General features: G+C 46.3%; 1 protein-coding gene and 1 non-coding gene across 2 annotated transcripts in view; one reads left to right on the forward strand and one right to left on the reverse strand.

The window, feature by feature from the left end:
• Window positions 1-15,793, reverse strand: part of PCYT1B (phosphate cytidylyltransferase 1B, choline) — a 137,941-nt gene that overhangs the window by 32,796 nt on the left and 89,352 nt on the right. Inside the window, exons 6-7 of the mRNA XM_065900893.1 lie at window positions 4,992-5,134; window positions 2,162-2,350 (exon numbers count right to left, since the gene is read on the reverse strand). Of these exons, the coding sequence (XP_065756965.1) occupies window positions 2,162-2,350; window positions 4,992-5,134 (332 nt within the window). The remainder of the gene's footprint in view (window positions 1-2,161; window positions 2,351-4,991; window positions 5,135-15,793) is intronic.
• On the forward strand, window positions 15,393-15,465 carry TRNAG-GCC (transfer RNA glycine (anticodon GCC)). Its single transcript has one exon. It is a non-coding gene; the product is annotated as a tRNA-Gly (tRNA).

Consider the following 15,793-nt stretch of genomic DNA (forward strand, 5'->3'; position numbering starts at 1 on the left):
ATACAATGGAGAAAAGACAGTCTCTTCAGCCAGTGGTGTTGGGAAGTTGGATAGCACATGTCAATCAATGAAATTAGAACACACCCTCTCACCATACGCAAAAATAAACTCAAAATGGCTTAAGGACTTAAACATAAGACATGACACCATGAAACTCCTAGAAGAGATCATAGGCAAAACATTCTCTGACATAAATTGTACCAGTGTTTCCTTAGGTCAGTCTGCCAAGGCAATAGAAATAAAAACAAAAACAAATGAGACCTAATTAAGCTTGTGAGCTTTTGCACAGCAAAGGAAACCGTAAACAAAATGAGAAGACAACCTACAAAATGGGAGAAAATATTTGCAAACAATGTGACCAACAAGGGCTTAATTTCCAAAATATACAAACAGCTCATACAACTCAGTAACAAAAAAACAAACAATCCAATCCATAAATGGGCAGAAGACCGAAGTAGACATTTCTCCAAAAAAGACATACAGATGACCATAGAGGCACATGAAAAGATGCTCAACGTCGCTAGTTATCAGAGAACTGCAAATCAAAGCTACAACGAGGTAGCACCTCACACCAGTCAGAACGGTCATCATTAAAGTCCATAAATAACAAATGCTGGAGAGGGTATGGAGAAAAAGGAACCCTCCAACACTATTGGTGGGAATGTAAGTTGGTGCAGCCACTGCGGAAAACAGTATGGAGGCTCCTCAGAAAACTAAAAATAGAATTACCGTATGACCCAGCAATCCCACTCCTGGGCATATATCCAGACAAAACTCCTCTAATTCAAAAAGATACGTGCACCCCAATGTTCATAGCAGCACTATTCACAATAGCCAAGCCATGGAAATAAATGTCCATTGACAGATGAATGGATAAAGAAGATGTGGTATATGTATACAGTGGAATACTACACAGCCACAAAAAGAACAAAATAAGGCCATTTGCAGCAACATGGATGCAACTAGAAATCATCGTACTAAGTGAAGTAAATCAGAAAGACAAAAATACCACATGACATCACTTATATGTGGAATCTAAAATATGACACAAATGAACCTGTCTGTGAAACAGAAACAGAATTACAGACACAGAGAACACACTGGTGGTTACCAAGGGGTGGGGGGGTGTTGCGGGAGGAATGCAGTGGGAGGTTGGGGTTAGCAGATGTAGGCTTTTATATCTAGAATGGCTAAACAACCAGGTTCTGTTGTACAGCACAGAGAACTATGTTCAGTATCCTATGACAAACCATAATGGAAAAGAATACTAAAAATAAATGTATATATGTGTACAACTGAATCCCTTTGCTGTACAGCAGTAATTAACATGGCATTGTAAATCAACTATACTTCAATTTTAAGAAACTATCTTTTTCAGAGAACCCTCATTAACTCTGCTGATAATACTGGTTAGTTACTCTGGAAGTGCATGCACAGTAGAAATACCACTGGAGTACAAGGTGGTTTCCAGAACTTTCTTTTCCCTTTCCATAATTTTCACTCAGAATTCCATAGAGAATTTAGGCAAGAGACCCTGTCTACATTTTCTGTCTCAGTTTTAAGATTCAGATCACGGCCTCGGTCCCTCAACACCTTTATGCCTATCCCAGCACATACATACCATGGGGAAAAAAGGGGGGCAAATCAGGGCATGATAAGTACAGAGACGGTCCTACCTCTTCTTCTTTCTCTCTTCCAACCAATGAAAGAGGAGTTCCTGACAACCAAAGGCGATCAAGGCAGCTACATTTCTTTTGCATCCTTCTCCTCTGGTTGATCCAAGAGGCATCAGTTCCATGATGCCACTGACCCACTTCACCCTTACCCCCAAGCTGTGCATCATCCAACTGGGAGACTGGGATGAGCCACGGAACCAGCCTCTGCGGTAACAGACACTCAATGACTACCAAATGGCTTCAAACTCTGGATAAGAAATAGAAATAGAGACCAGAGCTGGCTTTGGGCACTACTGGGTGCCATATTGAGAGGAAATGCAGAAACTAAATAAGGAAGTGCCACAGACTTGAAGTCATTCGGGCCGATGCCCGAAGTGGAGGTCACATATTGGACTGAGATAAGGGAACCCTTGAGTAGTTCCTTGGAAAAGGAGGATAAACTGAAAACACCCATAACTGCAGGGCCAAGTGAAATAATTACATACCCATGCTCCATCAGGCCCAAACAGTTCTAGGAAGTTGCCAATGAATTCCCTCGACTTCTCTTCCCACTTTTGAATTAGATCATGACTCTTTTCTTCCACTCTGTTTACAAATTCCTTTGATTTTTCCTCCACGTTTTTGACCTTTTCCTTCATCTTGTCTACCTGGTTTTGGAAGCGGTACTTCTTCTCCTGGTCCAAAATTAAAGGAGAAAGAAATGGATTTATCCAAGAGGGCATGGGAGAGATCAGTCATTCACAGAATGGTCATATTTTATTTCAACTCATGTGTGTTCTTAACCTGAAGAGTCAGGATGCTATTTCCCAAGGGCCGGATTGACAGGAAGGCCCTCTCGTAAGAAAAGTCACTTCTCATTAGTCTACTTGAATGTGTACAGTGAAGTACAAGTGGTTTTAATGTTCTCTTTCTTGTAAATATTGGAGTTGAATTCACTTATATAAGAGAAGGACCAAAAGTATACATTTGCTCTTTATTATGGAGAGATACTGGGTGAATACAGCCCCTCAATTCTCCTGAGACTTAGACAAAAATATGAATTGTACATAGAATGGCCACTCAGAAGCTACCTGAGCTCCCTATTTTACTGGGACATGGTTAAAACCAATATTGGTTGAAATATTGGCTGGGCCTCAGAACCCATGTGTTATACTAAAATTGTCACTGTCGTGATATTTGCCATTAAGCTGATGGAACTGCATCCGTTTCCTTGGTAACGAAGAAAGATCTTGTTCTGATAGCTTCTCTGGACTGGGATTTTGTTCACAGCCTTTATGCAGCATTGCTATACCTATGTGCCTGGAAGGCACATATGTTGGGCAAGTCACGTGTCATCTCTAAACCTCAGTTTTCTCATCTGTAAAACAGGGATAATTATCGTCCCTACCCTATAGGGGTGCTGTAACAATTAGATAAGATAATGCACGTGAAGTGCTTGGCACAAAGCCTGGCATTTAGTAGAAGCTTCAGTGTGTGTTGGCTCTTTGATTACTATTACGCCGCTGGTGAGAATGGAATCAAAACCATGAAAATAAGATGAAACAAAGGCTCTTTTCCTCCATGCAATCATAATACATTTTCTCCTGGAGAGGTAATAAGGTTTAGCACTTTTCTTCACTATATGGAACTGAAGCCTATTTCATATTTCAGAATTTTTTCAGCCAGGTACAATATTACAAAACTGGGTCAGGATTCCCTGATCTAGACTTTACAAACCTTACTGCAGCCTCAGGTTGGGGTGTGAGCTACCTGTGCCGCCAGCCAGCTATACATAATACGTGGTTACTACCTATATGCAGCTCTCAGGAGCAGCACGGAACACTAGAGTGAGCACTGGACCACGAGCCAAAAGGCTGGGAGGCCGCTGCTGCCTCCACCTCTACTTTGCTTGAAGGACTTTAGCCACATCCCTCTCTGAGCTCAGCTTTCCTCACTTCTAAGTTCAGGGACTTGGACTGGGCGACGGGTTCCTGCCACCTCTGAGGTTCTGCGATTCATCTACACGCCCATCCAACACATTAGATTTTCCCTCTGAGCCGCAGCCAGGTTTGTTGTCACAGAAAAGCGACGGGCTCATCCACTCTGACTACACGGTTCCCTGAGCTAAGTGGCTTATCCACAGGCCGTTGAAAGAGCACGAGCAATAGCTTTTGGAAACGGCTCCACACGCTTGGATGGGTTACTGAATTCAATTTAAAAGAACAGACAGTTTAATTTATTGAAATAACCAGGGCTTTATGCTCTATAAGATACCAAATAACCACTTTGACGGAATTCTTTTCAGCCACTTGTTCTGGTGCCACTTGAACCCGACATTTTCCATTTTGTTGCCCAGTTTGTACGAAGCCACAGAGCCTGGACTCCCAACACTCCCTGCCTCGTGAGGACAACTAATAATGACTGACCTCTGATTCCTGAACCCTTCCTCATTCGGAGGCACGGATGATCGATTTGTGTAAGCTGCTGGATAACTGTGGCTGCACATACATATAAGCATCTGGTTTTGTAGAAAAATCGCTCTTGGACAGTATCTGTTTCGGGGGGTGGAAATTCTGTATGTACGGAGAGTTATTTTACTCAACTCCATGAGCGCCTCGGAGTCCAGGCCAATACAGTCTTCCAGACTCACGAGCATCACCTCCAGCAACTGGGCTGCCCTCTTTGCCTTTTAACAGCTTCTTTTAAACATTATTTTAACAGTTGCCCTATTATTAAACTAACAGCAGCTCTGTGGGAACAAAACAGCAGAAATACAAAAGGAAGCCAGAGACTCTGAGCTTTATTTAAGCAGCTGTAATTTCTCTGGACAAAAAAAAAAAAAAAAAAAAAGCGGCTGTTAACGTTTCTAATGAGCATCTGTAAGGCCTTAATAAAATGAAAGTTGTAAAATGTTAAAACAAGAAAGCATTTCCTCTGGGTTTAGCCTTTCACTGCCTCCGCCCTCCTTCCTTCCCTCCCTTTGAGCAGAAGACAACTCTTGCCTTTTGTGAGGGCAGATCTCCCAGAAATCCTTCACCCAAGTCTGAGAACTCTAAAGGGGGAGGTTGTGGTGAAGAGAGGGAGGCGAGGCAGCTCCTTTAGAAAATGTGACGCTCACTCGCTACCTGTGGGCCTCGGTCAACTTATGTTACCCCTTTGGACACTGGTCTCTCCATCTATGAAACAGGGATAATAATACATCACTGGGCTGTTGCATGGATTGGATGAGACAAATGTCAAACATCAAGAATCCCACGTGGCATAGAGTGATTAATAGACAGTGTTAGCAGTAGTGTGACGTGCTGGACCTCAGAGGGTACGGGGTGGCACACTTACATTTATAAAGCTGACATTCAGTTCCTTGGCTGTGTACCCTCTCTGGAGATTGCGTCGGGCATAAACATCATAGTCACGGACAATCCTGGTGATGATGTCTGATGTTGAGATGCCTTCCGTTCTCTGCGTTGGAACAAACATTCCTGTTCCAATAGGAAAGACAGAATAAAGAAAAACAACTAAGGTGGCCCCGGGTGACCCCTTTTCTTGAATGGCCCTCCTTTCCAGGACAAAGTGGCAGCTCTTAGGTGGGTCAGTGAGGCTTTCACATCTGGCCCCAGCTGACTCTGCCAGGCTCAGTTCCGGACACTCCCTCCCTGCCATAAACACTGTGTGTCCGTCATCCTAGACCTATTCCCTGGATGCACCAGGCGCTCACCCGTCTCCCGACATTTGCTCATGCCAAGCCCTTCTCTTCTGCCCCAGATCCCCCTTCCCTGCCCACAGCATCTGCAGAGTTTCTCCTCATCCTACAGGGTCCGGGTTCAAGGCTATGCCTCTGCGAAGTCTTTCCTGACATCACCAGGCAGAAACCACAGCACTTAGAATATAAACTTGATTTCCATTAAGAAAAGTATTTTAGATACCCGTCTCCTTGTAGAAACGGAACATTCTGAAAGCACAGGTTGTTGCCTTGATCATCTTTGCATTCCCAGCACCCAGCTCAGTGCCCTGGTGTCTAGCACATAGCAAGTGCTCAATAAATGCAAATTAAACGAGTAAGTGAATGCAGAATAACAACCGAGTCAACGAATTAGATCACAGCAACTCCCCTTCTTCCCCTGGGAGTCCTGCGTCACATTACAGTGAAGGAGAAGAAAAAGGGTGGACTATTTTTGTTGTCTCTGATTGAAAGACATGCCCAGGGGCTGCTAGATGATTTTATCCCTCTAAGAACAATCTACTCTGAATGGTGGTTTCACCACTCAAAGGCCCTTCATCTAGACTCTGTGGGACTGAGTAAAAACAAACAAGCACAGAGGATGCCAATTTTTCATAGAACTTCCTTAAAGTCCTCAAAGATGTATTTGGGTGTACCAATACAGGGCCATAAAGAAGTCACAGATGTTATGAAAGACAAGAATCTGGTGAAATCAAAGATGACACAGATAGATGCAAAGACACGCCATGTTCTTGGATTGGAAGAATCAAATTGTTAAAATGACTACACTACCCCAGGCAATCTACAGATTCAATGCAATGCCTATCAAATTACCAATGGCATTTTTCACAGAACTAGAACAAAAAAAAATGTTTAATTTGTATGGAGACAGAAAAGACCCTGCATAGCCAAAGCAATCTTGAGAAAGAAAAATGGAGCTGGAGGAATCAGGCTCCCTGACTTCAGACTATACTACACAGCTACAGTCATCAAAATAGTATGGTATTGGCACAAAAACAGAAACATAGATCAATGGAACAGGATAGAAAGCCCAGAAATAAACCCATGCACCTATGGTCAATTAACCTAGGACAAAGGAGGCAAGACTATACAATGGAGGAAAGACAGTCTCTTCAGTAAATGGTGCTGGGGAAATTGGACTGCTACATGTGGAAAAACGAAATTAGAACATCCTTTAACACCATACACAAAAACAAACTCAAAATGGATTAAAGACCTAAATGTAAGACTGGATACCATAAAACTCTTAGAGGAAAACAGAGGCAGAACACTCTTGGACGTAGATCGCAGCAATATCTTTTTCAATCTTCCAGAGTAATGGAAATAAAACACAAATAAATGGGACCTAATGAAACTCAAAAGCTTTTGCACAGCAAAGGAAACCATAAACAAAACGAAAAGACAACCCACAGAATAGGAGAAAATATTTGCTAACAATGTGACTGACAAGAGATTAGTCTCCAAAATTTACAAACAGCTCATGTGGCTCAATATCAAAGCAACAACTCAATCAGAAAATGGGCAGAAGACATAAATTGACATCTCTCCAAAGAAGATATACAGGTGGCCAAGAGACATATGAAAAAGACACTCAACATCACTAATTATTAGAGAAATGCAAATCAGAACTACAATGAGATATCACCTCACACCAGTCAGAATGGCCATCATCAAAAAGTCTACCAACAGGGAGTTCCCTGGTGGCCAAGTGGTTAGGAGTCTGGGCTTTCACTGCCATGGCCCAGGTTTAATTCCTGGTCAGGGAACTGAGTTCCTGCAAGCCGTGCAGTATGGCCAAAAGTAAATAAATAAACAAAACACGCTCCTCTTTAACAACAACAACAACAACAACAAAAAGTCTACAAACAGTAAATGCTGGAGAGGGTGTGGAGAAAAGGGAACCTCCTACACTGTTGGTGGCAGTATAAATTGGTATAGCCACTACGGAGAACAGTATGGAGGTTCCTTAAAAAACTAAAAGTACAGTTCCCGTATGATTCAGCAATCCCACTCCTGGGCATATATCTGGAGGAAACCATGGTTCAAAAGGATACATGCACCCCAGTGTTCACTGCAGCGCTGTTTACAAGAACCAAGACATGGAAGCAACCCAAATGTCCATCGACAGATGAATGGATAAAGGAGATGTGGTACGTATCTACAATGGAATATTACTCAGCCATCAAAAAGAATGAAATAATGCCATTTGCGGCAACATGGATGGACCTGGAGATTATCATACTGAGTGAAGTAAGACAAAGACAAATATCATATCGCTTATGTGCAGAATCTTAAAAAATGATACAAATGAACTTATTTACAAAAGAGAAATAGACTCACAGACTTAGAGAATGAACTGTGGTTACCAGGGGGAGGGATAGATTGGGAGACTGAGATTGACATATACACACTGCTATATTTAAAATAATCAGCAAGGACCTACTGTACAGCACAGGGAACTCTACTCAATATTCTGGAATAACCTAAATGGGAAAAGAACTTGAAAAAGAATAGATACATGTATATGCATAACTGAATCACTCTGCTGTACACTTGAAACTAACAACATTGTTAATCAACTGTACTCCAATACAAAATTAAAATTTTGAAGAGGATCTGCTTTATGCTTGCACTTCTGTTGTCAACTGAAATGATGTGTTGGCAATTGAGATCTTTCTGTCTAATATGATAATGGTCACTCAGTCAGAGACATCAGGCATGAGACAGCATGATGGACAGAGCCTAGGGACGAGGGTGCTGGGTCCTCCGTTTGTACACTCGGGCAAGTCACTGAAGCCTCAGAAGGCAAGTTACTTAACCTCAGCCTCTGAAGCTGAGAAATGAGGTGGCTGCACAAGATGACCTCGGCCTCATCTGTGCCGCTTCCCTCTCCCTCACTCCTTACGTCCAATCAGTTTCCTTCTACTCACCAATCTACTTCCGAAATGTCTCCCTGGTTCACCCACTTCTCTCCATCCTCCATCTAAACCAATCTAACCCCACCTTGTTCAAAGATTACAGCAAGAGCCTCAAAACCGGTCTCCAGGGATGTCGCTTTTCTGTCCCCTCAATCTGCTCTCCACGTAGCAAGAGCCGCAGAGCAGTCTTTCAAAATATAAGTCAGATACCTGCTCAACATCCCTCATTGGCTTTCTACTGTCCTTTGTATTTGGATTCAAATCCTTAACTTGACTCTGAGGCTTCTCTCTGCCCTGTGCTTCTCTCCAGTATCATCTCAGACCCGCGTTCCCCCTTCACTCCCTAAGCCAAGGCCCCTGTGCTACGCAGATGCAGCGGGCGCTCTTCTCACTGTTTTCTGTGGAGCTGAGCAACAGGCTGGCCCTGCCTTGGCCCAGCGGCCCTGGACTTGAGTGTCCTCCAACGGCTGCCCCCTCCCCTCACTCTGCCACATACACTCCACCTGGTTAACTCCCGGCCATCCAGTGGGGTTCACCTTTAGCATCACTTCCTCAAGGAAATCTCTCAAACCCCAGACTGGGTCTTCCTGCTTATAATTCTCGCCCATGGTCCACTGCTCTCTTCCTTCAAATATTCCCAGATAGCTTGTTCCATAACTGCCTTTTCCACCTATCAGCTGCCTGAGGGAAGGAAGCGCTCCTGCCTTCTTCTCGTCTGTATCCTCAGCACTGGGTGACAGGCAGGCACCAGGAATATTTGTTGAATGAGTGACTAGACGAACACCGATGTCTACTGAAGTGCCTTTCCAAATCCAGTTCTGTCTGATGCTATGGACAGTGGTGAATTTGCCAGCCTTCTAGCCCCAACCAGGGCGTCCCTTTGGAGCTTTCCTTCGCCACCATCTGCACATCGACAGTATCAGCAGCAGGGTGGCCCCGCTGTCACAGACAAAGGCATCCAGTTTCTAATATACTGTGGCTCAGAGAGCAGAGCTGGGGTTGGCCCCGAGGTCAGAAACTTCTCTTAGCACCTTCTAAGAAAGCGGACTCAAATAGAAAACTAAGTAGAAGGTAGAGGGTGCCGACATATAAAGGCATGGATATAAGTAGCACCCAACTGTGCACGGGGCTCTAGTGGGCAAAGATCCCTGAGAGGTCCCAAGCCAGGGGGCCTGAGACAGCATCCTCACCTTGGTGAGGGCAGCAGGGAGCTTCCTGGTGAGGAGGATATCCCGTCTTTCAGTAGGCAGGCATTTCACTCACAACCGCTGCCGGCTGAAATGTTAAGGAGATTCTCTAGCCACTAACTGATTTTAGCAAGTCACTCAGACACTGGTGACGTGAGCTCACCGTTTCTTTGAAGCCACAGGGTGAAGTCTCTGTGGCTGAGTAACCGAAAGTTGGGGCTGGGGAGAGATTTGCTTTGGCTGGTTGCGAGGTAGGTCCCTGAAAGAAGCCAAGCCCTCTGCTGACATAATGAGGCACGGAGCTTCCTCCAAATCCTAATTATTGCTCTGCTAAAAATATTCAGTAATAAGCTTGATCAAAGAACCTTTCTCATCATGCTTTTCAGAACTGCGGCATTTGGTTATGGAACTATTTTAAGAAGCAGGAAAGCACATGTTAATGAAGGAAACTTTCAACAGTAGTAGAGGCGATATTCGAATGATGATGAGCAATGTGGACCTTACAGTCTACTTCATTTAAGCTCCATCTTTTCATCCAGCTTTGCTGGAGAATTTTGACATGTAGTTCTGACAAGCAGAGCAGAGGGCTGTAAAGTTTAATTCATGCCCTCGATATCTCTGGCTTCACATAAAGTGATTTTTGACTTTCAGAATGAACCTCGATTAGAGGATAAAAGCCAAATGTGGCTGCTGACGCCATTTCTGAGCACCTTGCTTCCACGACGAACGCTCTGGCCTTCTCTACCTGGGCCCCAAACAGATTTCTACCGTGGCTCTCCCTTGGTGAGGAATCAGCAGAGTAGATCAGTGGACCACAGGAAAGGGTCCTCGTGCCCACGTAAAGGCACATGTAAGTCTTATGCCTGTGCTCCGAGAGCAAGTAAAATGCCACCTGACTGTTCAATTTGGAGGTGGGAATTGTGGTGGATTAAAGATGGGCACGATTCCTGTCCCTTGGAATGTGAGCTGGCCTTCGTGACGTGCTTATAACAAATAGACTGTGGCATAAGTGATGCTGGGTGGCTTCCAAGGCTAGAACCGGTGTCAACCCCAACCGAGCTCCCTGTCAACAGCCAGCACCCACTGCCTGCCACTTAAGTGCGCCATCAGGGACCTCCAGCCCAACTGGGCCAGTGTCTGACTACAACCGTTTCAGAGACCCTGAGCGAGGACCACCCAGTCAAGCCCTTACTGGAATCCTGTTCCACAAAACCATGAGCAAAACGAAGTGGCTCTTTTTCTTGGCCATGCCGTGCAGCAGGCAGGATCTTAGTTCCCTGACCAGGGATTGAACCCGTGCCCCCTGCATTGGGGGCATGGAGTCTTAACCACTGGACCGCCAGGGAAGTCCCTGAAGTGGCTCCTTTAAGTCACTAACTACAGCAATAATTTGTTATGCAACAATCGGCTGATCAGTTGCTTAGAGTTACCAAAATACTGGACCTGTTTCTACACCCAACAACTAGAACTTGAGGTTTTCCCGATTCCTCAAATCAGGAAAGCAACTTTCTCTTAGCTCACTAGAGGCCATTCACCCAGAAATAAAACCACCAGTAAATGCCTGTCGCTGCTCCACAAGGCAGTCGAAGAACTGTCACCCCAGGACATGCTGACTCAATTAAACCTGGGAGTAACCCCTGGGGGAATTCAGGGTGAACCAGAATCCCTGACCCGGAGTCATGCTACTCTAAGTGAGCTTTACGAACCTACAGTAGCTAACACCCGGGGAGCTCATCAGAAATGGGGATCTTAGGTCCCACCAGACCTACCGAACCCAAATCTGCGCCTGAACAAGATCTTGCAGGGATCTGTAGACACACTGACACTTGACAAGCACTTGTGCGTACCAGGCCCTTCATGACAACTTTCGGAAAGGAGCAGCTTGCTCACAGCTCAGATCTTACGAAGACTTAAAAAGGTAACACTCGCCCCATGCCATAACCCATCACTGAGTTACTGACGCATCAGTCAGTTTAGCCCCCTCCTCCCTCCTCTCCAACCCACCAAAGCCCACCTCGCCATGTTTCCTAGCAGCCTTCCAAGTCTACAGCGTATGGGGTTTCCTTTCTTGGAACTCCTTACAGACAAGACTGGTATCTGAGACTGTCAGGCCTCCCGTTCTAATTACCCAATGTTCCTGACCACCAAGGGAGCCCTTTCTAAGAGAACAGTACAGACCTGACCAGCTCAGGGTAGCATGGAGTTCCCCCAGCTGGCCCCAAAAGGATGTGAACCAACAAAAAAACTCCATTAGGGAGACTGAGTACGTTCTACATAGCAGAATACATTTCTGATATATTATCCAATGTCATTTTCATTTCCGGGGATGATGTCTGTCCTGAAGCCCTCTTCCCACTGATGCTGAGACCTCCATCACCTCGGGGGAAAGCAGATGCAGCTGAGGACACAGGAGACTGTGTTCAGCTTTTGACTTCTCAAACAAGCTCTTCTGAAGGCTCATTTCCAAAAGAATAGTTATGAAAGGTAAGGCTTTCACTTGAAAGAGCCAGGCTTTGAGGACTGCAGAAAGGGTTTTCTAAATGCCAGGAGTGTCCCTTTGATGATCAAGAGCCAGAGGCTGAGTGGCCTGAGGGTACAGAATGTTGAACTGTAGGCCCTGGAGTGGGGAAAGATGAAATTAACACAGGGGCCGTTTCCTGCCCTCGGGGAAGAAGAAAGCCCCTCCTGAGGTTGAGGGAAAAGCCCAGAGAGGGATCAGAAGCAAGAGAATATAAGCAAGTCCCCTGTCTTGCCCTGACTCAGGTTCAAACCCCCGGGGGCAGAGGCAAGTAAGAAACCCCCTTAGGAAGCCCAGAGCAGAGGGGCTGGCACCCTGTTTACCTCGAGGAACTTTGGGAGGAAATGGTCCCACAGAGGCCCCGTGCCAACATGGCAAGCAGGTCAGACAGGGCCTAATGTGGCTCCCTCCCACCGCCCTCCAGTAACTGTGGGGGACATCTTTGACGTTCCTGGGGACCCTCTCAAGGAACACTGATGGTAGCTGGGACTTGAGATCAGTGTGACTGCTGGGTGGCACACTTGTAATGTGGGGAGGGGGGTAGCGAGGTAGAGGCTGTGGCAGAGACAGGCCAAAGAGGGCCGTGGCTGGGGAACAGATGGACGCGGCGGCCATGGGGATCTGGTAGCCAGGGATGATGGCTGAGCAGGTCTCGATACCCCACAACAACAGGTCAGCAGAGCCAGATCCGTACCCCATCCAAGCCAGTACTCAGATCATGCCAGGAGAAAAAGGCCACAGGTTGAGTCCACACGGTCTAAGTGCAAACCTTAAAGAGTCTGAATTACTTCAAGTGTCAAGAGTGGGTTGTTTTTTTTCCTGTCACCTGTGGAAATGGGAGCTCCTAAGTTTGGTTACAGAAATTCCTCTTGCCCCCTACCCAGTTGTCCTTCCCCCGCAAGAGAGCTGTTCCTGGCACCCCCCCGCCTCCGAGTGGCATCTGGCTCCCTGTGACGCACGGAATGAAGCCTAAACCACTCGTCCTGCCAGTTTTTCTCTCCGCCGCCACCTCCACGCGCCCTCTACCACATGAACATTGTCGATTTTCTCCAAACACGCTGCACTTCCCCATATACCCCCACCTTTGGACACACCTCCCGTGCCTGCTATATATAGCAGGCTTCTAATATTTTGGTGTAATTATTTCTATCTGGCTCTGCTCTCTGTCAAGGGTGAGGGCCGTCTTATTCATCTTTGTATCCCATTTTCCCACCAACAATAGCAGGCTTGTGGATGCACTCAGCGGTTCGTGTGTTAACCAACGAGAGTCAAAACCATCCAAAGACGGAATGGGCTGCCTTGGGAGAGAGGAAGCTCCCCCTCGTGGGAGACGGGCAAGCATCAGTTCTACCTGGATCTGGCGGTGATGCCAAAGAGGAGGTAGACGACTGGGTGAGTGACCCTTAGGAGCCCGTTCTACCTTCAGAGTCTGAAGGTCCCTGAATACCAGGAAAAGGCTGTAGCGGCAGCAGGCTGAGGGTGAAGCACGGTGGGACCAATGGGTGGAGTTCCAGTGGCCTCCAGGAAGGGGAAAGATGGCTCTGATGCAAGTACCAGCAATGGGGGCAGCTCAAATATAAAGTGGCGTGTATTCGACTTCTTGAAATCCCTAAGTAAGGCATATGGTAACTCACTAAACTACAGTATCTGTACCGTGCCAGATGATGGCTTAATGTATGTAGGAAAGTATGCATGGATGCACCTACAGTACCTATAGATGACATGTATGGTAGAAAATAAAATAGCAGAAAATAAATTAAGCCATTAAAAATCTACTTCTGCACCTACCTTTAGCTAAAATACCAATTCCAGCCCATCCCTTCCTCAAACTCTTCCTCGCTCCAAGATTCTCAGGCAGCAACAGGCTTATGGGAAGTTTATGGAAGGTGGTCTGATGAAGGAAGATGGATGGAGAAGCTAAGGAATTCACGTTACCGTACTGCCTCCTCAACCTTGGACAGCTCCACTTATAGAGTCAGAAAAACCATATCCGATCCTGTAAGAGGGTAGAAGTAATTACCTTTGCCCCAGCTGTCTTTTTAAGTAATCCAAATGGATATAATCTGGGGAGGCTGGGTATTTTAAAATCCCAGCAATGACTATTCTGATTCCTGGTGATTATTTGAAGCCCTGTGACATTGACGGAAAACCTCAGCTCAGTTAAATGATGAGTATTGGGTAGAGCCGAGACTATTTTTCCATTATACATTTGCCCCAAAGAGCACCTATAATTTGTGAGTTTTTGCCTGTTATAAAGTAGAGCAAAAAAGATGCAAATTCACAGATATAATTTTGAAGATCTTTCAGATCACAGTCTTTTTTTTTTTTTTTTTTTGTGGTACGCGGGCCCCTCACTGCTGCGGCCCCTCCTGCCGCAGAGCACAGGCTCCGGACGCGCAGGCTCAGTGGCCACGGCTCACGGGCCCAGCCGCTCCGCGGCACGTGGGATCTTCCCGGACCGGGGCACGAACCCGCGTCCCCTGCATCGGCAGGCGGACTCTCGACCACTGCGCCACCAGGGAAGCCCTCACAGTCATTTTTGAAATAAGTCACAGACTGAGCCCTTCCATCTTTCACTGAGATTTTGTTGGGCTGTGAGGCTAAGATGGTTTGGAGTAATTCAGCACTTGTCATTAGCATCTCCTTCAATAAAGAGGTGTGCGAGGAACTCAGAGGCCAAGATACCAGTGAAAAGCCAACAAATTGGATGAAAGGTCCATATCATTCAGGCCAAAATATCACCCTTACCTCTAAATAATATGAACCATTCCACAAGACAGAAGCGTGTGCCCGAATTATCTGGGTAAATGGCTCCATTCCCCGTGTGTTGGGAAGAGCCCCTGCACACAAAAGGCCTCCATCTTAAGCTGCCTCCCCATCATACTCAATAAAAACACTCTCTTGTTCAGCCAGCACTTAAGGAGCACCACAAATGTACCAGGGACTGTGCTGGGGATGCAAAGATGGATGAGTTATGGCCGTGGCCTGTGGCACTTCACTCTAGCTAGGGACACACACCCACCCACCCACCCCCACACACACACACAATCAGGAGAAGGGAGCTGACAAGGAGGTCCATATGCGAAGAGTGTCTGCCTCTGAAGAGGGCGGGGGCTGTGCTGAATCATGCCCCAGGGAGAGGGTGCATGTCTGGGTTCGCTCCTCAGCTGGGCCCTGACCAAGATGCTCAGAGGAAGGGCATTCCAAGCCCAGAGAACAGCTGGAGGAAAGGTATAAAGCGGGGGTGTGTCTGGAAACCAGGACAGATTCCGTGTACCTGGAGTGTAGAGCGTGTGTGTGTGGAAGGCAGAGTACAGAGATGAGGCTGGTGAGACAGGGAGAGAAACCCAGTAACAAAACTCAGGAGCAGGGACTTCCCTGGTGGCCCAGTGGTTAAGACTCTGCACTGCCAATGCAGTGGGCACGGGTTCGATCCCTGGTCAGGGAACTAAGATCTCACATGCCCCATGGGGCGGCCAAAAGATATCAAGAAAAAAAAAACACACACAAAAAAACCAAAGGTCCCAGAAGTGTCCGAGAAATGGAAGCAAAGACAAGAGCGTCTAAGCAAAGAACACGGTCAGCAGTTTCGTTATGCCCAGAGCGGGGACTGAGCTAAGGCCGCTGGATTGGGTGGTCCAAAGGGCATCTGAGAACTGAGCAAAGATGGGACAGAAGTCAGACTGCAGGTGACTGAGGAATGACAGCTGCCACTAAGGGGAGAACCAAGCAAGGATGTCCGCGAAGGTAGAGGCAGGAGGGAGGGCAGAAGGAAA

This window comes from Phocoena phocoena, chromosome X (assembly GCF_963924675.1).
Source record: "Phocoena phocoena chromosome X, mPhoPho1.1, whole genome shotgun sequence".
Classification (NCBI taxonomy): Eukaryota; Metazoa; Chordata; class Mammalia; order Artiodactyla; family Phocoenidae; genus Phocoena; species Phocoena phocoena.